General features: G+C 41.3%; 1 protein-coding gene across 11 annotated transcripts in view; it reads left to right on the forward strand.

The window, feature by feature from the left end:
• NEO1 (neogenin 1) overlaps positions 1-26,557 on the forward strand; it is a 247,610-nt gene that overhangs the window by 214,615 nt on the left and 6,438 nt on the right. For 5 of the 11 annotated variants that reach the window (XM_082443646.1, XM_082443653.1, XM_082443643.1 and 2 more), the window contains 9 exons: positions 595-770; positions 851-989; positions 2,867-2,974; positions 4,807-5,001; positions 8,739-8,807; positions 13,555-13,702; positions 17,966-18,204; positions 18,784-18,876; positions 22,333-22,491. In XM_082443646.1, coding sequence (XP_082299772.1) covers positions 595-770; positions 851-989; positions 2,867-2,974; positions 4,807-5,001; positions 8,739-8,807; positions 13,555-13,702; positions 17,966-18,204; positions 18,784-18,876; positions 22,333-22,491 — 1,326 coding nt within the window. Of the gene's footprint in view, positions 1-594; positions 771-850; positions 990-2,866; positions 2,975-4,806; positions 5,002-8,738; positions 8,808-13,554; positions 13,703-17,965; positions 18,205-18,662; positions 18,737-18,783; positions 18,877-22,332; positions 22,492-26,557 lie in introns of those variants that run through there. The other 6 variants (XM_082443652.1, XM_082443645.1, XM_082443647.1 and 3 more) reach the window with 5 other exon arrangements.

Here is a 26,557-nt window from a genome sequence, read left to right on the forward strand (position 1 = left end):
GACTCATGTTTTAGAGTAGGGACCCCTACATGTCCAGTGATACCCATTGATAAGCCATGTCCCCAAAATTCAACCATAGTCACTGAAATATCAAAACAGATCATGAGCTTTGTGTTATTTGTTTAGAAAGAATACCCTTGATGTTAAAAGCAGTTTTCATCTTTTACTGATCCTTTTTGGACAGGAGGTAGAATTTTCAAGTAATTTAAAGAAAACTTCTTAGGAAAAAGAAAATTCAAGTTTGAATACATTAATATAATCACTGGATTACCAAATTTTATATACTTATTCAATATACATACAGAATACAGGAGAAGAAAATAGTTAATTACTGTTTCTCTAGATGCTTTCCTGCAATTTTTTCCTGAAAGAACACAAGTGGAAATATTCTTTTAAATGAATGGTGGTTATCTGTTAACTCTGGATTCTCTTTCTCTTTCTCCATTTCTCACCTTTCATTCCATTATATTACCCTGCATTTCCCTTTTCTTTTATTTTTGTTTATGTTAAAATGCCACTTCCATTTTTTAATTACTTTTTACCCAGACACTTCTGAAGTTGATTTATTTGTTATTAATGCTCCATACACTCCAGTGCCAGATCCTACTCCCATGATGCCACCAGTGGGAGTTCAGGCTTCCATTCTGAGTCATGACACCATAAGGATTACGTGGGCAGACAACTCACTGCCCAAACACCAGAAGATTACAGACTCCCGATACTACACAGTCCGATGGAAAACCAACATCCCAGCAAACACCAAGTATAAGGTACTGGCACATTTGTTCTGGTTGAAAACCTAATTGTTGATATTTTCTGACTCTGAAGCTCTTGATTCATATATTTCCAGAATGCTAATGCAACGACTTTGAGTTATTTGGTGACTGGTTTAAAACCAAATACACTCTATGAATTCTCTGTGATGGTGACCAAAGGTCGAAGATCAAGCACATGGAGTATGACAGCACATGGGACCACTTTTGAATTAGGTATGTGTTGTCAGAACTTTGTCACATGGCATTTCTTCTCTTTGCAAGATGTGAAAGCCAGTGAAAGTCCGTGCTAATGTTGGGCCATATCTCAAGTCATAAGACATCTCATCACCTGTTTTTACTACCCAAGGAAAGAATTGAGTGCATGAATTGACATATTTACAGAACACAGTGAGCAGCTACAGCTGGAGTTCAGTGTTTGCTTTTTCAGCTGATGAATTATGTTTTTTCATCGTTGTACAAGAACATCAGCAAATAGCAGGACAATATAATGCAAAGTGTACTAGATTTTAGGAGTCATGAGACTTGAGTTCAATTCCAAGGTCAACCATCTATTGACTGTGATCATAAGCAGTTCATCCAGCCTCTCTGAATCTATTTCTTCCATCTATAAAAGAGGGGTGATCTCTGTCTTTCCTACTTTCTAGGGTAAAATAAAGTACCCTATAAATAAAGTACATGGTAAATTGTAAAGCACTGTGTAGATGTAAGGAATTAACGGTTATTAACCTTGCCTTACTGGGAAATTGAGATAGAAAAGATGAAGTGGCCTGCCTTTCACCAATGCTATGCTTGCTAGAGCCTCAGCACTTTACCAGAGCCCCACAAGCCTGCCCTAGGAGCTTTCTTGCAAACTGGTTAGTGTCTTATAAAATCTCCCACTGGAGTATTCTTAGGGTTTTTGTCTGTAAGTAAACATGAAAGAAAAAAGACAGCTAAGTAAATCAAGGGGGAAGCAAGCCATCCAATTTTAAGATTTTGCTTGCTTTTTGCTCACTTATAGACCTACCCTTCTGCCCCTTGTACTTCCCTAGCATGGGGAGGTGTGTTACCATTGGGAGGCTCTGTCTATTCCACCCTTCTATTTCTTTCTCTCTTTTAAATGAATAATGAAAAAAATGGAGCTATAAAGTCTCTGTAGACTGGGTTTGGCCCTAATGTCTTTTTATCTTCACAGTTGGTTGAATTTCCTGCAGAGAAAAGGGGATAGATTTGGAGAGAAAGAAATATAATGTACAAAAGCTTAAATAGACCTTGAGTTTGCTTTCTTTGCCAGTTTTAAGAATACCTTTGTGCTTTCATTCCAGCCCATTAGGTAATAAATGATACTCCATCAGGAGTTTGCATTTCACTGGGCTCCCTTCCGTTTTATACTAGGAGAATTCCAGTATTTTAGGAAGAGAAGAGTAAATTTAAGGATATACTTACTTTGCTCATTTTCCAACTAGTACATTAAAAGTTTTCAGCCATAACATGGAAATACAGATGCACTGTCATTTTTATTTTACTGGTTTTTCTGTTCCATAAACAGCTTTACATTTCAGAGCAGTAACCTTCAATAGTTGACAGTATCTTTTCAGCGTAAACTTAACATAAAAAAAAAAGCATCAATTTGTAAATCATTTATTCTTTGGGGGAATGGTGGTTTTCAAACATTGTATTTGGTTTAGAGAGCCAACTATAGGTAGAGAGAAAGTTACTTTATACTTAAAAGTATTCTAACAAAACAATCCAAATTGGGGGGAAAATGTCATCTTGGGCACATTATATAACATTTCTCATTTTCAGTCTCCTGATCTATCAAGCAGGGACTACAAATGTCTTTTGATTTCCCTAACTAGCCTGTATATCCCTGACCTCCCCATCTGGATGCCTATTCTGTATCCTCGTGGTGTGGTATTTCCTCTTTGGTACTTTGCATATTCTTCTTTTCATTGGAGCTATTTATAGATAGACAATGAATTCTTTGAAGCCAGGAGGCTTTATCTTTTTTGCCTCTGCCCTTCATTGTGCCTTCTAAATGGAAAGGGTTGAGGAAAGGGTGAATTAAATTGAAATGGACGGGAATTACTGAAAGTATTATTATTTTGTAGTTCCTACTTCTCCACCCAAGGATGTGACAGTTGTGAGTAAAGAGGGAAAACCTAGGACCATAATTGTAAATTGGCAGCCTCCCTCTGAAGCCAATGGCAAAATTACAGGTAAGAGGCCTAAGATGCCTTTGAGTGTGTGACTGTTCCCTGTCCCTGCCTGGCAGAAGCATTCCAGGAGAGCGCCTCCTTGTTAGGAGAAGTGGGGGTCTTAAGGCTGTCTTGGCCATTTTATGAGGTGCTGTGAGTCATGATGGTCCTGGAAGGTGGAGCAAGGACGTGCTGTTTAGTGACATAAAAATGATTCACTAGCTGGTTGTTCTGACCCATGTTGCATGAAAGTCTGAAGGTCATGGGTTGCACTAGACAGCCTTTGGTTATAGTGGAACTTATGGACATATTTATTTTCCTCAGGAAAGCTGTTCTTCTCTATCTCTGACTAGATGACCAGCTTTGAGATTAAAGACCCTGCCTAATTCTACAGGATAATACCCAATAAATATAAACTCAGTTCTTTTACCCAGAAGCCAAAAAAACCCATTAGGCTTTTAGTTTCTTTTTTCACCCAGAGCTGCTACTTCAGCTTCCTGTGCTCTTACAACTAGAGTTAAAAGTCCCAGTCGGCTTAGGCCTTTGAAGGGACCTTGAATTTTTTCAGAGTAGAGGGCACTATGCCTTCCTTGGCCTTATCAGGGAGGGAAAACCTGCCTCTGCTCCAGGTAGGTGTATGCTGTGGAGTAGGAGTTTGCCTCCTGAAGTTTCTTTGTATGAATAAGGCAGCCTAAGGAAACTGAAGGCCTTTCTCAGCATTGTCCTGCCTTGACTTTCAATAGGAATCCCTTTCCATAAATCCCAAGTCTTTATGAAATTTTTAATTTAGGTTTTAGAATGTGCCTCTTCCATAAAGGAATTAAGCATGACTTGACATGGATTACATTTTGTTTTGTCTTTAAAACCAGTAATGATGCAGTGCATTTTTGCACTGTGTAGGTCAGGTAGGCTTGTGGTTGTGGTTCTTCCTGCCTCAACCATGGAGATTGAGTGCCCTCTGGTGGATGTATCAAGTGACGTTTCACTGTGACTTCACCCACCCCAAGTTTGGGAGAATTTAGCAGAGGTGGCTGCGCATCTCCTAGGAGTTTGTCTCCTGGGAAATCACATTGGTGAGAGTTAAAATAGCATTGTTGGGCTTCCCTGGTGGCACAGTGGTTAAGAATCCACCTGCCAATGCAGGGGACACAGGTTCAAGCCCTGCTCCGGGAAGATCCCACATGCCGCAGAGCAGCTAAGCCCGTGCACCACAACTACTGAGCCTATGCTCTAGAGCCTGTGAGCCACAACTACTGAGCCTGCGTGCCACAACTACTGAAGCCCACGTGCCTAGAGCCCGTGCTCCACAACAAGAGAAGCCACCGCAATGAGAAGCCTGCACACCACAGCAAAGAGTAGCCTCTGCTTGCCACAAGTAGAGAAAGCCCATACGCAGCAACGAAGACCCAATGCAGCCAAAAATAAATAAATTAAATAAACACATTTAAAAATATATATATATATAGCATTGTTAGGCCGTTACTAGTTACTAGTTTTCAAAACTGCATTGAGTTAATTGTAGACCCTTGAAGTATAGGGTGTTGGAATGATGATTAGGTTATTTTCCTTATATAATTTCCTAGCTTATGAGAATATTTAACCCTATATTTTTATCTTTACTTTTATTACTTCAGCTGCAGATATAGATGGTAACTTACAGTCTGGCACTGTTGAAATTGTAGTTTTCTCTATATTATGTTTAGTGTAGCATTTAAAATGCATTTTACCATTGCTAATTTAATCTGTAACTAGTTCTCTATTTGTATATGCTGTAACATATCTTTATTGACTTAACTGATTGCAAAAGAAAAAGCAGGAATAAGATTCCTTTTCCCATTAATTCCTTTGGATAGGTTACATCATATATTACAGTACGGACGTGAATGCAGAGATCCACGACTGGGTTATTGAGCCTGTTGTGGGAAACAGGCTGACTCACCAGATACAAGAATTAACACTTGACACACCATACTACTTCAAAATCCAAGCTCGGAACTCAAAGGGCATGGGGCCCATGTCTGAAGCTGTCCAGTTCAGAACACCCAAAGGTAAAGCCTCCCAAACAGAGTGTTTCATTGTGTGTCTCTTGAGTGGAGCTATGCATGCACATGTCACTTTAGCATGTAGAGACTGTGGATGATACAGGAAGTCCCGATGGTGCGCTTATGAGCCACAGTGTGAGCATTTATCTCAAAATGATCCCACCCACTGACTACCAAATCAGTGTTCCCTAGGTTACTGACCTAACCATATAATTTACAGGGGAACTCTTGACTTCGGGCTGTTTGAGGCAGATGAATCGCAGTGATCTAAAAGTTCTTACCAGTCAGATCACATGGGATTCTCTTGGTTCCCATACAGCAGAGTAGCATGTTTATTGTGATGGATGATTCTCTTTCAACACATGCAGGCTCTTAACCTGAAAGGCTTATTCATGGACCTTTGTAGAGAGAGAGACTAAAAGGGGCCCTTTAGAGAAAACTCTAGGTAAGAAAGTGAAGGTAAAATATTGAACCAAGTAAGCTTAGGAATAAAAGTAAGTCGGGGACTGAGTCTGGAAGTATGGAAACCATACATGGATTTCTTTTCTGTTAGTATGAAAAACAAGACTCAACGTGTTTGGAAGTTTGTGGGTTTTTATTTTTTCCTTTAAAAATTCTGCCTGTCCCATCTTCAAAGCTTGTGATCCTTGCTCTTGTTTTTTTCTTCCCCTGTGCTTGGCCTGTTAGCGGACTCCTCTGATAAAATGGCTAATGATCAAGGTAAATGAGTAGATGGCCTCTCTTTCCTTTCCTCTCTTTTGTGACCTATTATTAGCTTTTTGGTTTTTTTGGTTTTTTCTTTTCCTGAAAATCAGTACCAGTACCATGTGTTAAAAATCAAATATTTACTGGCCACAGTAGAGTTGAGTCCATGTTTGTGGCACTTGGAGTATCTGAAAAGTTGGGGAATCTATTGATCCTTAGGAGCTAAACAGACTGGCAGGAAAAAAACTGAGTCAGACTTCTGCAGCTGTAGGAGATTGGCCTTAAATGTGGGCCAGATGATCATTTGCGCTAAGATACTGAAATTCTGTGACACCGATAGGGATTTGGGCCATGATGAGAACAAGCATACCAATTTGTCATGTTTGTAGCATCTAAAATTTTATTAACATCTCTAAGTGAAAAATTTAATAAAATTCAGTGAATACCCTCTTTTCCTACCCTCAACAGAAAATCTACAGATGTACCCTACTGAATTGTATGATTATCTGTGACAAAATTAGTGGTCTCTATTCTCTTGTTGTAAGCTTAATTCAGAGCTGTTTTTCCATTTCTTCTCTTAAATATATCTGCTTATTTTAAAAGAGGATAGAGACAGTTTACAGTGGAAGTTTAGGAAGCTTGGGCCTCAGTGTCACCATTCTTGAAATTGTCAGTGTAGTCTCTTCACTGCAATTGCTATGGTGGAGAGGTAACTAAACTTTGTGATTTTCATCTCTGGGAAGTCAGCTAAAGTTGGTACCTGTTTTCTATACTAAGAGCAGTAAAAGTAAATTTGATGGTTGCTTTTATTCTTTAGGAGTAGTTACTAGAAATACAGAGTCTTTGGATCTTGGTTAATGGCAAGGAAGATTCAGAATTTGAAGTTTCAAGTTTTAGGGCTTTGGAAATGTGTTTGCATTCAATGAGCCTTTTGTTGTATGTTAGAGAAACTGCAAACATACCTCTGTGTCTGTGTGTGTGTGTGTCTGTGTGTAAGGCACCCTAATCATGGTAGAACCTTTGACTTAAGCATGAGAATAAAAAAGTAACTATACTGAATCTGCACAGAATATAAATGTGCTCACTGTTCTTCCCTCACTTCACCTCATAAGCCAGGGTGCAATTCTCAGCTACACCGCACCTTTGGTATTTAAAATTCTTTGCCCATATTTATTTTTGGTGTTTGGCTAATCCCTGGAATTTCTTGTTCATAGGTTAAATATAAAGGAAAAATGTTAAGAAATATAGGAATTAAGCCAATCGGTTTCTTGGCAAAGTGTGTTCATTGGCAATTATTTACATAATATGTTACTCTGGATAGTTTGGCTTAAATGTGGGCTACCTGACAAATAAGTACACTTAAATATGAAGAGCCTTACAAGGGCTGTTTCATCTCTGCCAGCTTATCACAGTGAAAAGAAAAACTGGAATCTTGACATATGGTGTGTGCCATTTGGGAGGAATGACGGCATCAGAAGTAAAGGGATAAAGTAATGAGTATGGACAATGGGAAAGGGTCAAGGACTGTGAGTTAAATTCTAGAATATGCCCTTGTGGATACCCAAGAACTTCTGTTACCTTCGGGGGTTTTGAGCTTCTGGAAACATAGAAAATACTGTTTTCATTTCTAGATTTATTCGTTAAATGAACTACATACAGAAACCTTCAGATTTTAATTTCTTCCATTTCCTCCAAGTCTGATAATTTATAGCAGTACTTGATATTAGCTGTAATGTTTTACAGCAACACGTCTGGTTTACGCATTTCCAGTCAAGCTTTATTTTGTAGAAATAACTCTCATTTATAAGTGTTTTCTGAAGCTTCATGCTCTTTACCTCTGCAAAGGATAAGATAGTATTCTTCCCTAAAGATTTATTTAGTAGTTAATATTTATTGAACATTTACTGTGTGTCAGGCAGTATTCAAAATACTTTATAGGATTAAATTTGCATTTAATCCTCACAACCATTTCATGAAGTAGGTACCACTATTATCACTGTTTTACAATGAGGGAACTAAGACCCAAAAATAATAGCTAAATAACTTGACAAAAGTCAAACAGTTAGTGCATGATGGAGCCAGTGTTCCGGTGCAGGCAGTCTGTTACGCACTGTGCTGTATTAACTATGTGGAACAGCTCTACTTTGCAGTTCTTGCAAACTTCTTCAAAAGAAGTATGAGACTGCCTTCTGGCCCCAGACTTTGGATTGAGGAATACCTTTGCTTTACTGGGGACGGACTCCTTATATTTGCTTTACAAGGCAGTTTTTTCTATAAATGTGAAGAATAAAATTCAAGACCAAGAATATAAATTTCTAAAAAACTGATATTTGTGTTTTCTGAGGCCTGCTTATGAGGTGGTCCCAAGCCCAAGGTCAGCAGCCTCACTTGTTATGTTCCATGATGATGGATTAGGAGACAGTGTCTTTTGTGAGCAACTAGAGGGAAGACTGTTTTTTTAATCTTTGGATATTTAGGTTGACTGAGCGAGAACTGAGAACCCAGTTTGAATGTCCAGTTGCCTTCCTGCTCCCACTTAGGGTAACTTTATATTTGGAAAGGCAGCTTTATATTTTGAGAAAAGAATCCAAACACTACTGACACCCACTAGGCCAGATCAACATAGCCGGTCCCTTGGAAGAGTCCATTTCTTTAATGCAGAAGTTAGCCTAACTGGTCCCCTTAGTCCCTTTTCCACGAGAAGCTACTTTTGCCGTAAGTGCTCTGGGTAGTATTTCAGCAAATGTTTCCTGGGCTAGAGAAACCTTAACAGCAAGGGGCAGCTTTGTTACACCCTAGATACAGCCATGGAACAAAGGTGTCAGCCTTTCAGATGCCTCATTGCATAGAAGGCTATACCTTAGTTTGTTTTGCACAAATAGGCTATATTTTCCCCTGTTGTGTGTGTGCTACTTCCTTTTCTCATGGACAGAGTAGACTGAAAATATTTTTTTTTGTAGAAAACACTCACTAGCTGTGAAGTAGACTTGTCACACCAATGGATTGGGTTGTTATTGACATGAGTTCTTCTTCTTCAGCCTCAGGGTCTGCAGGGAAAGGAAGCCGTCTGCCAGACCTAGGATCCGACTACAAACCTCCGATGAGCGGTAAAGCCCTTCCTGTGGCTTTTTTGGCCTCCTATGGGCATGATGCAGTTGTGCTTGAAATCTTGAAATGTTTTTTGTAGCTCCTGTGTGGTGGATTGTAGCATGTTACTCATTTCTTTTTATTTAATAGAGCTGGCTTTAGGCATTTTCTGGCAAATGTTTGCTGAATTACTGTAAACTCATTCATTATAGGGTCCAGAAATAAAATTGTTTCCCCACATATCCAGCTTAAAATAATTCTAAACAAACAAGTCTTCCTTTTGCCCACTGCCTCTAGAAAATAATTAGAATCTTGCTTTCAAAAATAAACCCTTTAGTGGGATTAGCTATCATCTAGAACAAGGCAGAGAAATGCTTTGGAATCAATAATTTCTCCCCACACTACTTACTGCAGTGTTTTTAGTTTGGGAATTCTAAAAAATTATTACCAGTCTCCAAGCCATCCTAAGAGCTGATGCTTTCTAATTACTTAAATGATGACACCTACTTCTCTACTGAACGTCACCATTTGTAAGTTACTTTCACACATGAAATCACATTTGATCCTCATAACACCGTGGTGAGGCAGGGAGAACAAGTATCATTATTCCCATTTTATACATTAAGAGACTCAGCGGAGAGGTAATGTGCCTGGATCCACCCACATATTCTGGAAGTCCTAGAACCAAAACCCAGGTCTTCTGACTTCAGATTGTGCCCTTTCCACTGTCACACGCAGCCTGAAAGGCATGGGGTTCTATACCAGATGTGGGAATCCAGGATGGCAAAATGTCCACAAAAGTAGTTACTAGAAATGACCCTTACTGTCTCCTCACTTGTAGAGTAATTTTACTCCAATAAGAAAAAAAAAAAAAAAGAAACATATGGAAGAGAAAGGAAAAGAGTTTCTAGTCCTCTGGAAACTCCTGATCTAATTGTGGAAATAAAATTATCTCAGTCTCCAGTATCTATTTAAATAAAAAGTGGTATTGCCCAGACTTCTGTGAAATCAGCCAGTTCTTAGGAGAGCCAGACAAATTTGCTTGCTTCAAGAAATTTTTTTTTTTAAATGAGAACCTCATTCTTTTTTCTTTTTTTTTTTTTAGTTAATTAATTAATTAATATTTTAAATTTTTTGGCTGTGTTGGGTCTTCGTTTCTGTGCGAGGGCTTTCTCTAGTTGCGGCAAGCGGGGACCACTCTTCATTGCGGTGCGCGGGCCTCTCACTGTCGCGGCCTCTCTTGTTGCGGAGCACAGGCTCCAGACGCGCAGGCTCAGTAGTTGTGGCTTACGGGCCTAGTTGCTCCGCAGCATGTGGGATCTTCCCAGACCAGGGCTCGAACCCGTATCCCCTGCATTGGCAGGCAGATTCTCAACCACTGCGCCACCAGGGAAGCCCTCAAGAAATTTTTAGGCTCTGAGTTCTAGGACTTTATGAGTTTCTCCTCCTGGGATGCATATGTTACATTTTTGTGCTATCCACAGTATAATATTCAAGACTGTGAGAAAAGCAATTATTTCTTTGTCTTATCTTTCATTTATGCATTCATTCATTTATTCACACATATTTCTAAAGGTTCAGGTTCTATGTAACAGGCTGTAGGAGCAGGAGGATTGAGTAACAAACTACCTGATAAGAGAAAAGAGAAAGCTTTGTAGAAGAGATGATCTCTGACCCAGATTTTAAAAGGCACAGAGAAGATTGCTAAATGTTGAGGAGGGGATTGAACATCCTAGGACGCAATAAAAGCATGTGTGGAGGCATGGCAGTTTAAAACAGCCTGCTTGGACATGGAGGCAACCTAGGTGTCTGTTGACAGGTGAATGGCTAGAGAGGGTGTGGCGCATATGTGCAATGGAATATTACTCAGCCATAAAAAGGAGCTAAACTGAGTTATTTGTAGTGAGGTGGATGGACCTAGAGTCTGTCATACAGAGTGAAGTTAAGTCAGAAAGAGAAAAGCAAATACCGTGTGCTAACACATATATATATGGAATCTTAAAAAAAAAAAAATTGGTTCTAACAAACCTAAGGGCAGGACAGGAATAAAGAGGCAGATGTAGAGAATGGACTTGAGGACACGGGGAGGGGGATGGATAAGCTGGGACGAAGTGAGAGAGTAGCATTGACATATATACACTACCAAATGTAAAACAGCTAGTTAATGGGAAGCAGCTGCATAGCACAGGGAGATCAGCTCGGTGCTTTGTGACCACCTAGAGGGGTGGGATAGGGAGAGTAGGAGGGAGATGCAAGAGGGAAGGGATATGGGGATATATGTATATGTATAGCTGATTCACTTTGTTACACAGCAGAAACTAGCACAACCCTGTAAAGCAAGTACACTCCAATAAAGATGTTAAAAAAAAATTTTTTAAACCTGCTTTCTCTAGGGATCACACTGCCTAGAGACAGGATAGAGAGTCTCGTGTTAGAGAAGGTAGGTTAGAACCAGCCTGTCAAAAGCTCAAGCGCTGATGCTAAGAAATGTGAGCTTCCTCATGTAAGTAACATACATAAGATGTCTGATACTACTGGTAAACTGACTTCCACTTATTGAGTATCTACTACTGTTACCCTGACGACAGCGGAGAGTGAGTTGGGTGTCACGAGTATGAAGTCAGAAAAGAGTGGTTTGGAAGCTGTTGCAATAGTCCAGGTGAGCCTTAATGTCCCTGGTAGGAGGGTTGATGCTCCCATTGGCAGCTCATTCTTACTCTATTTTAAAAGGGAGCTTTTGGCCAGCTCAGAAGTTAGAGGTCAACTGTAATTAAATGAGAATTTGTCTCTGTTGAATGCAGGAAAGAACTGCCACCACCACCTCTGCTTGCCTCCCACACCCCAGCTCCCCAGCCTCTGATTTGCAGTGCCTGCCACACCACTTCCGCACCCAGTAACTCAGCACTGCTGTTAATAAAAGTTTTATGTAAAGCCCTAGTATGATCTAATTGTATTGGCTCCCAGTTCCATAGTCTTTCCCAAATATAAAAATGTTATTTTATTGAAGGTCAGTGTGTACAATTTAAGTTGTCTATCTGCTGACTTTTTTCTCAGAAATGAAGAATAAAAGTGATTAAAGCAAATGTAGAAGAATAAGCTCTTAAGCTGTCAAAATTATCCCACATTTAGGACTGTGCTTAGTAGCCTATAAAATCATAGAATCAAAAGTGAAAGGTCCGCTAATCCAGTGTTATGGAAGGGATTCCCACAATAAGTATAGTTTGGATTAGATCGTAAGTTTATAAGCCAGGTTGTATGTGAGAATCACTTTAGGAGCTTTTCTAAGAACACAGGTTCCTAGGCCATACCTTCATGGTAGGAATTTCTTCCACAACATCCCAGACGGGTAGGATGACTCTTCTTAAGTACTTCTTCTAGTGACTAAATATTTAGTCACTAGCAATAGTTAAGCAAAACAGCTCATTCTGTTATTGTACAGCTTTGATTGTTAGGACAATAAGAGAGAGTAACTAGAAGAAAAGATGTCATATATCCATGGTGGTTAGATCTGTGTAGAGGGATTTCCCATATTTTATAATATGAACATGCATAACTTTTATAACGAGGTGGGAAGCAAAGAACTATGTTTCAGAAAATGGAAGAGCAAGACTACAAAAGGCCTTGATAAAAAGCTGAGCCTCATCCTGTGAGCAGTGAGGGAACAATAATAGGAAGAAGAAGAAGAAAATCTGTTTCTTCAAGGTCCTGAATGATGTGGCCTCTGCACACCTCTCCAGCCTCACCTTCATGTTTTTTCTGCTCACTTCCTTCTCTCTAACTTTGCATATCTCTCTTTGCTTCAGCAATACTGGCTGCCTTTCTCTTCCTTGAACATGCCAAGCTCATTGCTGCCATAGGATCCTTCCACTAGCTATTCCCTCTGTATGGAATGTTCTTCCTCCAGGTCTTTGTATGGTGGGATCATTCATGTCATTCAAATCTCAGCCCAAATGCCATCTCCTCAGAGAAGCTTTTCCCATCCATTCAATCTAAAATAGCCACCCAGTCACTCTGTATCATATACCTTCATTTTATTTTTTCGTAGCACTTATTACAAACTAATAATTTCTTATTTGTTTATTGTCTGCCCCCACCCCTACCTATCTTTGTTGTTCACTGTTGCATCCTTAGTACCTAGAACAATGCCTGGCTCATAGTAACCACTCAATAAATATTTGTCAAATTAATGCATATATACAGACTTACTTTTTCCTAAAACTGAATAAGAAAATTAACTCTGCATAGACTGTGTATTTATAAAAAGAGAGACGTTATTTTTCAAGTAATTTTTTTGTGATGGCAGACATCTATATGTTGGAAAAAACCTTTTGTTTTCTATGAATGTACATTTTTAAGATAGTTTTGCAAGTCAGAAAACTAAAATGATTCACAAATGGTGCTCTATAAAATGAATTTACATACAACATAAGACACCAGGAGACAGACGCCCTTATTTGTCCAAGCACAGTGTTCAGTATAACTTGAGAAACTTTTATTGAACACCAGCTTTGTGCAAGGTACTGTGCATAGGGCAGAAACTCCGCTCTCTAGATTTCATAATCTAGTGGAGATGGCCGTGTTCACGAGGCACGGCCACGTTCATGAGGCACGGCCACGTTCATGAGGCACGGTGCCTTTTATACAAGGCACGGCGATGACTGTTATCAAGAAGCTCACAGAAGTACCTATACTCACATGACGGTTCTGTAGCCTGACCTTATGCTAGAATTCTCTAACACTAGCAAGCGTACGGTTCTCCCTTTCCAGGCAGTAACAGCCCTCATGGAAGCCCCACCTCTCCTCTAGACAGTAACATGCTGCTGGTCATCATCGTTTCCGTCGGCGTCATCACCATCGTGGTGGTCGTGATCATCGCTGTCTTTTGCACCAGGCGTACCACTTCTCACCAGAAAAAGTAAGGGGCCCCAGTTGTAGCCCATACATTTTTTTGTATGTATTCTTTTGCTTCTATGTGACTTCTGTATCTGGAGCTGTACACAGAGTTAAAACATAAAATATGTGAAAAGCGACGTTTTAAATATTTTTAAAGGAAATGCAGAATGGTTCCTCTTATTAAGTGTGTGTCATTCAGGGTCCTGGCAGGAAAGAGGTGGCACACTGAAAGGGGGTGAGGGAGGCTTTAATGAAGGGGACCATTTACAACGTCCTAGGTGGGGTTAGCGTCAGGCAGCAGCGTTCAAGGGCCAGCAGCAGTGATAGGCCACTGTCACCCTTAAAAGGGCGAGGGGTTTTTCTGATGAAGAGAGAGCTGTTTTCAGGGATCTTGAAGCAGCGGGAGAGGGCTTGTGACGGGAACCGTGTCGGGTGGCAGGAGTGTAACTACTGCCAACCTGTAGCCCAGCAGTGAAGGGGCAGGAAAGAAAATACCTCCTACCTTCCAGTGTCTGGCCTGTGCATTCTACCTGCCAAACCAACTGGAAGCCAGGGACAGAGTTACCATGTAGATATAGTTCATTTAACTCAGCCTCTCAAGTCAGAGAGCCAAGTAGACAATCGATCTGGAGAGGAAAGTGGACACTGTCCAGTCTTGTTGGGGACCCCTTTGGAAGACTGTCTGTCTCTGTGCACACAGTGAACCAGATGCACAGGAGTTTCTGGAATTTCATGGCACAAATGTCAGCTGAGATGGACGGAGACCATAGACCATAGACTCTAAATCTAAGCTTAAGAGTATTTTTAAAGAAGTGCTACCAAGTGTGGAAGTTGAGGTTGGGACTGCAGGAGGTGGGGTGGGGGGAATGCGGTGGAGAGATGTATTGATTAAATGAACGAGAAAGGATTACTTAGAATCAGCATATCACATTAGCAGAGAGGTCAGCTGGCTGTGAGCTCTGAACTCCTCTGGGATTTTGAGGCTTGCGGCTAATTGTCTAGAGGAGATAGCAAGGTGATTCCATAATGTGGTGCGTGATAACAGCCTACACTCCTGAACCTGAGAGAATCCTTGACCCTAGGTCATACTCTACTCCTATCTCTGGCCAGCAAGACAGATGCCATAAAAAAGGAGATTCTTGAGTTACCCCTAATAGCAAAAACACAGTATGAGTAATAGAACAACTTTAGTTGCAGTATCCTAAAGGATCGTAAGATGGAGGTATTGCTCCATAAAGAGAAAAGAGAAATTCATGTCTGTGTGATTATCATCAGACCTGGTCTGCCCAAGGCAAGGATGCGTGTATTTAATAACGATAAATCTGTTTGTTTTCAAAATAGAGGGCAAGTACAAGCTACCATCTAACTGCTACTAGTAATGGCTTTATGTCATTTTCTGTAGGTTATGTGATGTTTTTAATCTTTCTTTTGCCCAAATAAAATAGCTTTCTATAGCTTACATTCATCATTTTTCCAAGAGAATGGGGGCTCCCTTTATAAGCCTCTTGATTGCTGCCTCTTACAGCTTTCCCTACCTACCTTTGATTGTAGAAAACTGTTTCTCTTTAAAACCTCAGAGATTACATTTTTCTATGCTACAACTTTTCTATAAGCTTCTTTTCCAGCATTTCCCATTTATCTTTATGGACTTGATTTTACATCTAGTTTTAGACATCTTGAGATCTTTATTTAAAAGAATCTGAAAAAACAAAATGACAGAATTCCTTAATGTTTGGGGGGATTTAAAATTCAAAGTAAATAAAAAATAAAGTACTTAGTCTTCAGATTGAGAGGTAGGAAAATGAGTTTGTAATAGGCTCTGTACTCTGTATTTGCATCTGCAGGTCCTATAATTTGTGTCCCTTTGGTTAAAAGAATTGTATCAAGTCTTCATAGAGCTTTCCCCTCCTCCTCCCCCAGTGACCTGCTTTCCAAGTGTTCCATTGACCATCGAAAATATGTGAGCTTTTCTTAGTACTTTTCTTCCTCTTTAATACCTGAGGCACCTCCCATTTCAGTTGTAGTTGTTTATAGACTCTTACAACCTCAAAGCTGACAGAGTATTTAGAGTCTAGCCCCTTGTAGTTTCTCAGCACAGCCCTCTATAGCCCCCTCACTCTCAACAGACAAGAACTACCTCAGTGTACCACCATCAAATCTAAAAACCTTTCCATGTTGGGAATAATCATTTTCTCCCCCTTCCTCCTGTCGGAGACCAGTTCTCCACTTACCGTCTGGATCCCAGTGTCTCCTGCTTTCTGAGACCTTGTACTTGTGGTTGTCCCTCTCTCCAGCACAGCTAACCTCTCACTCTCTATTGGCTCTGCCCCTTCAGCATGTAAGTGTGCTCAAACTTCTTCTATCTTAAGAAATAATTATAACCCTTCCTCTGTTGCATGGTCCTTACCACCAACCACTTACAAATCTCTATCTTTCCCTTCACCACAAATTTCTCGAATACTTGTCTACACTCACTTGTCCATTTTTTCACTGCCCATTCATACTTCAGTCCTTTCTAATCCAAATTTTGCCCCTACTGCTTCAGCAGAATTGCTTTTGCTGAGGTCACCAGTGACTTCCATATTGCTAAAGGCAAAGGAAATTTTTCAGTCCTTATCTTAATCTCTCAACACTGAACACAGTCAACTACTCCTTCCTTCTTGAAACATTCTCTTGAATTCCGTGATTGTGTGTTCTTTTTCGCAGCCTCTCCAATCTACTCAGCCATCAAATACAGACATTCCTCAGGGCCTGGTCCTAGAATTACTCTCTTCTCTTTCTACGCTCTCTCCTAGTGATACCTGCTCCTTTGGCTTCATTTACTTCTGAATTTCAGCTACTCCCATATTTCTCTCTTTAGCCAAGGCCTCTCTCTTCTGAGTCTCAGGCTTGCCTCAGTCTCAGAACCAATTACCTGTTTTATGTTTCATCTTTAGTGTCTCAGAGCCACTTAGCATGTCCAAAACAATTTATAATCTTTTCTGTCAAACCTGCTTCTCCCCAGTGTTAGTAAATGGCTTAAGCCAGAGACCTCGGCATAATCCTTTATTTCTCTTGTTTCTTTATTCCTATCCTTTCCCACATCCATTTTTTCACCAAGTCTTGTCATTTTGGGCTCCTAAATAACCGCCAAATCTCCCTCTTTCCTCCATTCTCACTGTCCCAGGCCCCCATCAGTCATGGCTGAGATCATTGCAGTTGCATCCTAATGGCCCTCCTGTTTTGTCCCCTACCCCTCAGATCCATTCTTCACATCCCAGTTGGTTTAAATTTTTAACTCAGAGTTCATCTCCTTACTCTGCTGCTTAAAACCATTTAGGGGTTTCTCTTTACTCATAGAGGGAACTTCAGACTCTTGGCGTGGCTCTAAAAGCCCTTTATGATCTAATCCCTGCCCATCTTGCCAGCATCATTTCATATCGTTCTCCCCATGGTTCATACACTCCCACCACTCAGGACTTTTTACAGTCCCTCTAACACACCAGGCTGTTGCTCTGTGCTTCAGGGCTCTGACATAATCTGATTTTACCACCTGGAATGCACCTTCTGCCCTGTCCCATTTAGGTCTTAGCTTAAATGTCACTTTTTCCTTCACATTTTTCCTGTCCACTGTATGTCCAGCTATTAAGAGGTTACTATAACACTTGGCATTTCATTAAGCTCAGAACATTTAAAAATAATAGTTCAGTGTCTGTTGTCCTCACTTGGCCAGAAGTGCTGAGGGTACAGCAGTCCAGCATAGGACCTGACATACAGTAGGTACCTAATAAATGCTTATTGAGTGGGGTGAGTGACTTAACGGAGAAACTAAGGCACAGAAAAGTCGACACTGTCATCCCCATTCTTGACTTTACCCAGTTGGTGGTCCTAGTTTGAGTTACCTAAAATGTAGTTCCCTTCCTCCTTTATAAGCAGACTCTATGTCTACTCCGTTGTTATATTTCTAGTTAACGGGGTCCTTTCTCTATTGATTGGAAACTTGGGGAGAAACCTTTTGCTTTAGAGATTATTTGATTCAAAAATGCTGTCTAATCTGTTTATACTCAAAAAAAAAGTCACAAGGCAATATTCAAATATGCCCGTGTACATACCTCTAAATATATGTGGACAAAGCAGAGATACACTTACTATTCCCAGAAGGAAACTTCTTGACTCTGTTTTTCTTGTTTGTTTGCTTCTGATTTTGCTTGAAGCATCTCTCAGAAGGGAAGTTTTAATCATTCAAACCTTTTGACTAATAATATTCAAGAGTTACTTTTAAAAATCCTCTTAATTTTGTACCTAGGAAACGAGCTGCTTGCAAATCAGTGAATGGCTCCCACAAGTACAAAGGGAACTCCAAAGATGTCAAACCCCCAGACCTCTGGATCCATCATGAGAGACTGGAGCTGAAACCCATTGATAAATCTCCAGACCCAAACCCCATCATGACTGATACTCCAATTCCTCGTAACTCTCAAGATATCACACCGGTTGACAATTCCATGGACAGCAACATCCATCAAAGGCGGAATTCATATAGAGGTGCAGGTTTTTCCCAAATGTTCGGAGACTATTTTCATTTAAACCATTTTCCATTTTGTAAGGTTGCCTTAATTTGGTGATTCCTATACGAGGTTAGAGTTAAAGAAATGTGTGTTACAGGATCAACCTCTGATGAAGAATAGCTAGCTTGTTAGGGGGGAGAGGTTCTATACCCAGATGAGACAGTCTTCTAGCTCTGTTACGTCTCTCATCATGCTTCACCAACCTGACATTCAAGCATTTGAATGTCAACCTAGCCTATGTCTGTGCATTTCATTCCGTCCCTTCAGTTGGAGCCCAGCTCTCATTGTGGTGTTCAGCATGTTCTTGGTCTGGCTGCTCTTCCTCACAGACCTGCGGTGAAGCATGGTAGTCAGCGTTGTGTCAACTGAGTTGACTCAACAGGGACTCCTGTAATGCGCTAATGGTCATTTTCCTCTTTATTTCACTTCCTGCAGAAACACCTTGTCCCATTGTTGTTTGTGAGTCCTGAATCCCCCACTTGAAATGTTTTACTGCTGAGGCTGCACATTGGCCTAGGGCACGTGTTTGTAACCAGCCTCCATATTTAATGTCTAGGGCATGAATCAGAGGACAGCATGTCTACACTGGCTGGAAGGCGGGGAATGAGACCAAAAATGATGATGCCCTTTGACTCCCAGCCACCCCAGCGTAAGTTAAAAGCTTGTCTTTTCCCGAGGGCTGCCAATCTATCCAGTCATGTTGGGGAACAACTATCAATGATCTCTTTGACTTCACTTGATCCTAACACAAAAAATAATCTACCAAAGCTTTGGCACCTTGAGGGAATAAGTATCAAACATTTGCCATATTTTGCAATTAATGTTTATTCTTGCAAGTAGCTTCTTTAATTTCAGTGCAAATAAGCTAAGAAGCCAATTTCCACAAGTCTCCCAGGCATTAGGGAAGTGACCAGTCTCTTTAAAAGTACATCGAGTCTCTGCAGGAGAGATGGGGCTGAAGATGGCTAGATGTCACAGTATTCCTTAGGCTTCCCAATACATAATCAGTGTTGATAGGCACCTGCGGAATTTTTTTTTAGTTAATAGACGTTATATTTTAGAGGAGTTTTAGGTGGACAGCATGGAGTTTTTAAAGCAATATTTTTCAACCTTATCTGACCCATGCTTCACTTTCATAAGCATGAAAATTGCCCAGCCTCCTTTAATAATATTTTAAACTCAAAATAAGTTAACTGTCATGATTAAAAAACCAAAAAGCAATGGGACAGACCAATTATATTTTTAAACTAGTGTTTCTTCTCCCTGTTACTGTTTTCAAGGTGGGGAAGCCTTTCAGATTAGCTGGCACAATGGGACTTCCAGTTGAGGGTCCTCTGTGCCATTCTAGAGAGATAAGAAGCCACCTGCCTACCAATATCAAGTTTAAAAAACTATTTGATCTTGAAGTTATTTGCTCTGGACTGAACAGTAGGTTAGTAAACATTAACACTGTCAGATGCCTAGATTCAGATCCTGAAAGATCACTTTTTAGTTTAACCTAAATGAGCTTTTGGATTTTTATTCATTTCTTAAAAGATGTCCCATTTCAGAACTGTTAGCCATCCCTGTTAACAAGTGACAGAGATTTTAAATAATCACAGATATCCTACACACAGAAGATGGCACCATATACTTGGAAACTGGTGGAATCCATGAGAGTGTAAATGTCTGCACACACGCTGTCACTTGCACGAGATTCTAAAAATCAGCTTTGAAAGGGAAAGGGCCGATTTGCTAATAGGTCATTTCTGCACAAAGTAGTTTTTGCTTAGGGTCCATGATTAAAAAAAGAGGGGCCTGTACTTGGAAGTGTGCAAGGAAAACCGGTTTCCCTCTCATCAGAGGTGCCCTGGACGGGCTCCCCAGGTTTAGAAGTGTCCAAAAAGAGTAAATTATTCCATTCCAGTTGCTTTTGATTTATAAGAAGATGGTAGCTTGTCTACTTACTTGTTTGTTTTATGTAAGACTTTAGTTCTTGCCTGAACTGGCTTATTTTTAAAACTTGTAAAATTTGACTAACCCTATTCCTAGATTTGTTACTTTTAAATATGTTACACAGAAAAGATGTGCTGTATTAGTTGATGGCATTCCTGTTTTTTTTCTTTTTTTGGTGGTGGGAAGGAGTATGCATAAATGTACAGTATTACTTAATTTGTGCCTCAACAGTTGGATGCGTGAGTGGATTCTTTAATTCAAGAATCTGAAACCAGGTTCCCAAATATACTTGTGATCTTCAGGTTTAGAGATATGCTTTTCCCCACGTGGCTTCAGTCCTTTTTCACAGGCTGGGATTCCCTGGAGTCTGCATCCCCCAACCACCTACCATGGCTTTAAATGTCTGAGCACTGTTGAGAAAGGCTTGGTGGTGTCAGGATGAGGTTCCATCAAAGGCCTTGCACCAGACGCATTGGATTCTGGTTCAGCTAATAGCTAATGATTGCCAACTGTATTCTAGACAGGCACTTTCACATTTTTAATTTACTTAATTTGGAAAAACTGGCAATGCCTTAAAGTCAACTTTGTTTTTCTTTTGTGAGAGTTCTCTGTACCTAAAACACTTTCAAGTTGCACTTCTTAGATAAAAATCAGGAGGCTTTTCCCCTCACCCTAGCCTTAATTCTGGAAAACATTGATTCTAAAACACCCTACTTCTGAAAACTACCTGTCTTCCCCTGGAGGAGATGCTGACTGCCAAGCTGCCCTAAGTCCTCTCCTCAGCCAGGTTTTCCAAGTTGTATTTTATTCCAAGGGACCACCTGCAGCTTCTGATCCCTGAGGGCAGGGAAAGCCCCGATTAGTTTCCCAGGCCTTGAGCGGGGGAGGGGTAGCACTGCTCCAGGGTCTCTGGCTGGTTGTGCCACCTGCTTGTTTGCACGTGGCAAAGAGAAAGCTGCAGAATAAAGGCCTCTATTTTATTGACTGGGATTTTCTTCACCAAAGTCATGTTGAGTGGCTCCCCAAAGATCTAGGGAGATTCTTGGTGACAAGACATTTTAATAGACTCCAGAGGCAAATTAAGTTTTATCACAAAGTTTGTGAAGTCCTTGCTTAAAGGGAAGAATAAAAAGATCCCATGTGTTCCTAACCAACCCTGCCTGCTTACCTGTTTGGGGGATTTAGAGCTGGTTATCTTGATGTTAAACATTCTGCTTCTCCAGCTACTCTAAGGGAGTACCTAAGAAAAGTTTACATCCCAACTGGGCTTCTGATTTTGTTTGTTTGCATCTGTGGGATCGATAATGAAGCCTCATTAAAGAAGCACTTTGTCTTCATGTAAAGTTGTATGTGGAACATCTGTGTGAAAATTTGGATTTGTTTGCTAAATGCAGCAAATTGAATTCCTTAGCCAGTGTGGGAAGGAAAGAGGCAATTTAGGAAAAATCCATTTATCTTTTAATATGTGAATGGATGTGGCTGAGCTCCCAGACTGGAAGCAGGAAGAGATGGTGCCCTAGGCCTGTGTTTCATGCTTTTAGTACTAGATTGGACCGTAAGAGTTCAGTTCCACTTGCATTCCTTTTAAGATGAAAAGTGATTAAACAGCTACTTATTCATTCAGCCTAAATACCTATTTCATGCTTCATTCAGCAAGTAAGAAAAGACAGAATGAATTAGGAATATACTCAAAGGAAAAGGGACTTCTGTCTTTTTAAGCAAGAGAAAAAAATAATAGATACCCAAACCACCATTTGTTTGCTTATGGATTTATATTTTATGACATATTCAAGTAGATATTTTTAATAACTCATATAATCAATATTTATTGTACAAGAATTGGAAAATAAAGATAAACCAAAAGAAATTTTTAAAAAAATTCTTCACCACTCTTCCCCACAAGATAATCACTGTTAACATTTTAGTAAAAGTCCTCAGGGTTTTTTCTTTCTGTGTATATCTAGAGACATATGCATAGGAGTGTGTTGACTTTTTAAAACAAGTGTAAAACCCATGGCTAATTGTCCAAATTCAGCCAGCTGCCACCAAAAAGCCAAGGAAGTGGTCGTACAGTATGGGAGGGGGGCGCGGGGTAACTGCTTTTGAACTGTGATATGTGTGTGTCTGTGCAAGCATGTTAAGCATTTCTCTGTCTTGTGTTCATTCACAGCTGTGATTAGTGCCCATCCCATCCATTCCCTCGATAACCCTCACCATCATTTCCACTCCAGCAGCCTCGCTTCTCCAGCTCGCAGTCATCTCTACCACCCGGGCAGCTCATGGCCCATTGGCACATCCATGTCCCTTTCAGACAGGGCCAATTCCACAGGTGAGAGATGAGGATGGAGCCCCAGGCGGAAAGCATTCCGAAAAGCATCGGCAGGCTGCAATGGGGAGGACTTGCCCTGCTTAGAACGATTTGGAATTTTTTTTCAGTGTTATTTGTTTATCATAACGTTTCTGTTACTGACTCAAATTTGTTTCTATAAAATTCACTCCATTTTTTTCCCCTAAGTTTTAAGTGCTTAGGGCAAGGTGTTGTTTTGGTAAAAACGTAACTCTAATCACATAACCATGTCTTGTTTCCTCACCTTGCATCTTAATTCTGTCATATTTTCAGTTTGTTTATTTTTTTAATCCTCCAGTTTGAAAGGAAAATGTATTCTGGGTGATTTTCAGACACTAGATGTTGCCTTTGCCTAATGTTGGGAAGGTTCTTAGGGCAGCTATAAGGTAGTTCTAATGTTGGGTCTTAATTACTTACTTCTGCCATGTTCCAAAGTAAGAGCAACACCTGGGACAGCAGGGCCAGTGGCCATGTTGAGCTTATGCATATTGTAAACCTCAGGTTGCCTAGTGGATTACTGAAATTAGAAAGGGCTCACAGGCATAGATCATCTCTAAAAATAGATAGGAAATTAGCCTAACAATCTGCAGTGTATTTAAAGATATACATTGACAGACTAACATGCCCCAGTTTGGAAATCTTAAGAAACAGCTTTATCAAAACAGTTTTAAGAAAAAGTGAAGGTGAGAGGACAGCAAATGGAATAAATACTGTTCCTCATTAATTGAAAATTAATTTCCATCTTCTCAGTTTTAAGGTGAAAAAAAAAACCACTTCTCATCTATACAATGTACTCTTTTTCCATCATTTGAAACTTGTCTTTTAATATTTACATATGTTACTAGTAGAACTAAGTTTTGGTAGTTCTGGAAAATAGGGAATTTCAAGTGAATTCCATTTTAAAAGAACCTCAAAACTTCATGCTAGAAGCTTGGGTTGCCAGTAACATCCCTTCCTCCTTTATGTTTTGATCAATTATAAACATACCCAAAGCATCAAATGGAGGTCAAAGCTTATTAAGAGATGCCTGATAACTCTGATAGTTATCTACTCCCAAACCTTTACTTGGTTTGGAGAATGCTGCTTGAATTCATGTCTAAAATTGGCCTCTCCCTCCCTCCAAATCCAGGTGTGGGGTCCTGCCTCTAGGGAAAGACAGTCTATAGGAGGCTATGGAGAACCAAAGGCTGCCTCACAGACATAATCTCAGATAGAACAGACAAGAAAGCAGCCCTCCAAACCTGCTCTTAGAAAGTGGTTTTTGTGTCCTGACTCTGTTTCTCCATTTTTAAGGCAGAAAGACCTCACCCACTGAGATATGGGCCTACCTAAGTGCATGGCAGGGTCTTCCCAGTCAGATCAGCCCCTCCTCCTCCCTCTTGGACAAGGAGGGGGTTGAAGGTTGGCAAGAAGCATAGGGCTCCCACCCACCCCTCATCCAAGTGGTCCAGTGTTGATAAAAGCTTGGTTCTGTATGGATTCAGGCAGAAAGCGAAAAGAGGAGAAGTAACTATTTGTACCACTAAAGGGTTCCTTGTTTTAATGACCAGAGGAGAAAAAAGAAGGTAAAACTTGTAATGGAGCCACTGAAGATGGACTTGAAATGTAGAGCAGGTATCTATAAGTGATCAAAGTTCTCCTCCTGTTGTGTTTTCCTGTGTTTCTAGAGCCCAGTGTTACCACAGACCTGTAGATGTGGGCTTGGCATGACTAGACCTTGTCCAGGGCCGTCTTTGCTCTAGAGGGCATTGGCTGTGTCTTTTCCTTGGACATTTACTATGTCACTACCACCTGATGCAGAAAGCGTGCTTTCCACTTGCCCAAGCGCTCGGCCACTGCTCACTTTGTGTGTCTTAGACAACTCTGAGAGGTCAGTCAGGAAGTAGGTCCCTCACCAAAGCAGAAGTTTTAATTACAGCATAGTTTCCCTCGTGGGCCAGAGGTGTTGCACAATTTCAGGGCACACCCTTCACAGAGAATACAGTGTGCTGGTGCCCTCTGGAGTTGCTCCACACTCTGATTCATGTAGGCAACCCTCTTTTCCTTTTTCACGTTTCCCACCATCTCTGGCCCTCAGAAGCGTATGCATCAAATTAAGGCAGTTGAGGCATCCAAGGTAGGCCTGTGTGCCCAGAGCTGACCTAACATATCTGCCAGGACAATCTGACATGGTCCAGGCTAGAGCCTGCTCTCTCTCTCCTCATCCTTGTTACCCTCGCTAACCAGCTTCCACCCGGCCCAGGATCACACAGGGTGGGACCAGCAGCTCCCCAGGTGTGGCGATAGCTGACCTGAGCAAGCATAAGAAGTGGGATCCTCAGCGCACCCTGGAAAGGACGAGAAGGGACCTAGGCCTGGGAGGGTTATCACAGCCAGGCTCTCAACACCTGGGGAGGGTGTATGAGTCCCTCATTGCTGGGACCCAAGGCCTTTAAGTTAAGGGAGTAGCACTCATGACTGCCATGGCCCATCTCCTGAGAGCCCAAGGGAACAGATTCATTGCTATCTCCGCAACAAAGGCAGGGAAAGGTTGGATTTCTGCAGGTTGCTCGTGCATTACTGCTTAAAAGGGTTTATTTTCCTTGATAAGGTTGAGGACTCTAGGAATCAAGGGAGGCCCTCCTTCAGGCTACCTGGTGCGGCCTGTGGCCCTGAGCTGGTATCCTCCAGACCCCTCCTCAGGGTGGGGATGGGGATGGTGATCTGCACCAGCTCACACTGTTTGAAAGGTCTTCCTCATATGGTCTCCCTGGCACTTGGTGCTGCTTCTGCCCCTGCAGAGTCGGGGGACGGGTGGTATTGGGCATGGAAGAGCAGTGTGATGTGTAGTGGCTGGAGCATGGACTTGGGACTCGGGCAGGGATTCGGAATCCTGCCCCATCGGTTCTGTGTCCTTGGGCCGTGCTTAACCTCCCAGTGTCTAATGAGTTACTAGGAGGATGGAATGAGCCAATGAGTATAAAGCACTTAGCATGGTGCCTGGCTCAGAGTAAGCACTCGGGTAATTTACGAAGAAAAGAACCTTATCAATTACTCAAACCCTGTGTCTACCACTTGACATACGTTTTCTTAATTAATCCTTGGTGAATTATGTGTTATTCTCCCTATTTTTATAGGTGAAGAAACAGATTCAGAGATTTGGTGACTGCCAAGTTCGCTCAGCTCGTATGTAGAGGTTAGGGTTCAGGTCTATCTGACTCCAAAGCCAGTGCTTTTTCTACCCCCCATGCTGCCTTCCAGAACAACTCTGACCCCTCTTCACATTTTTTTTTAAATTTATTTATTTATTTATTTTTGGCTGTGTTGGGTCTTCGTTTCTGTGCGAGGGCTTTCTCCAGTTGTGGCGAGCAGGGGCCACTCTTCATCGCAGTGCGCGGGCCTCTCACCGTCGCGGCCTCTCCCGTTGCGGAGCACAGGCTCCAGACGCGCAGGCTCAGTAGTTGTGGCTCACGGGCCTAGTTGCTCCGCGGCATGTGGGATCTTCCCAGACCAGGGCTCGAACCCGTGTCCCCTGCACTGGCAGGCAGATTCTCAACCACTGCACCGCCAGGGAAGCCCCCTCTTCACATATTTTGAGATGTTTGTCATGTTCTTCTTGAGTTTTCCCCTTCTCCAGGCTTTTTCTTTCTCTGGACCCCCAAATACCTCATGGCAGGATCTTAAAGCCATTTACAGACCTCTGGACTGTTTGGTTGTCCAGGTCTCACTTGAGCTGTGGGGCTGTTGCTCTGGGGAGGGTGTGCACAGTAGCCAGAGAGCGTGCAGGGCCTGTGGCACTGCCTCTCCTGCAGTGACCACCAGGCCTCGCAGGCAGAGCTGGTCCTTGTCAGGTACCCAGCCAGTCTTGGTGGTAAGACATGTTGTCTGGGAAAGGCTAGTCTCTGAGACTGTCAATCAGTGAGTGAAATTTTCAGTTTTCTTTTCTTCTTCCTTTTTATTTATTTGTTTGTTTGTTTATTTATTTACGGTTGCGTTGGGTCTTGGTTGCTACATGCAGGCTTTCTCTAGTTGCGGCGCGCAGGAGGTACTCTTCACTGCGGTGGGCTTC

The sequence above is a fragment of the Balaenoptera physalus genome (assembly GCF_965194825.1).
Source record: "Balaenoptera physalus genome assembly, chromosome: 2".
Taxonomy (NCBI): domain Eukaryota; kingdom Metazoa; phylum Chordata; class Mammalia; order Artiodactyla; family Balaenopteridae; genus Balaenoptera; species Balaenoptera physalus.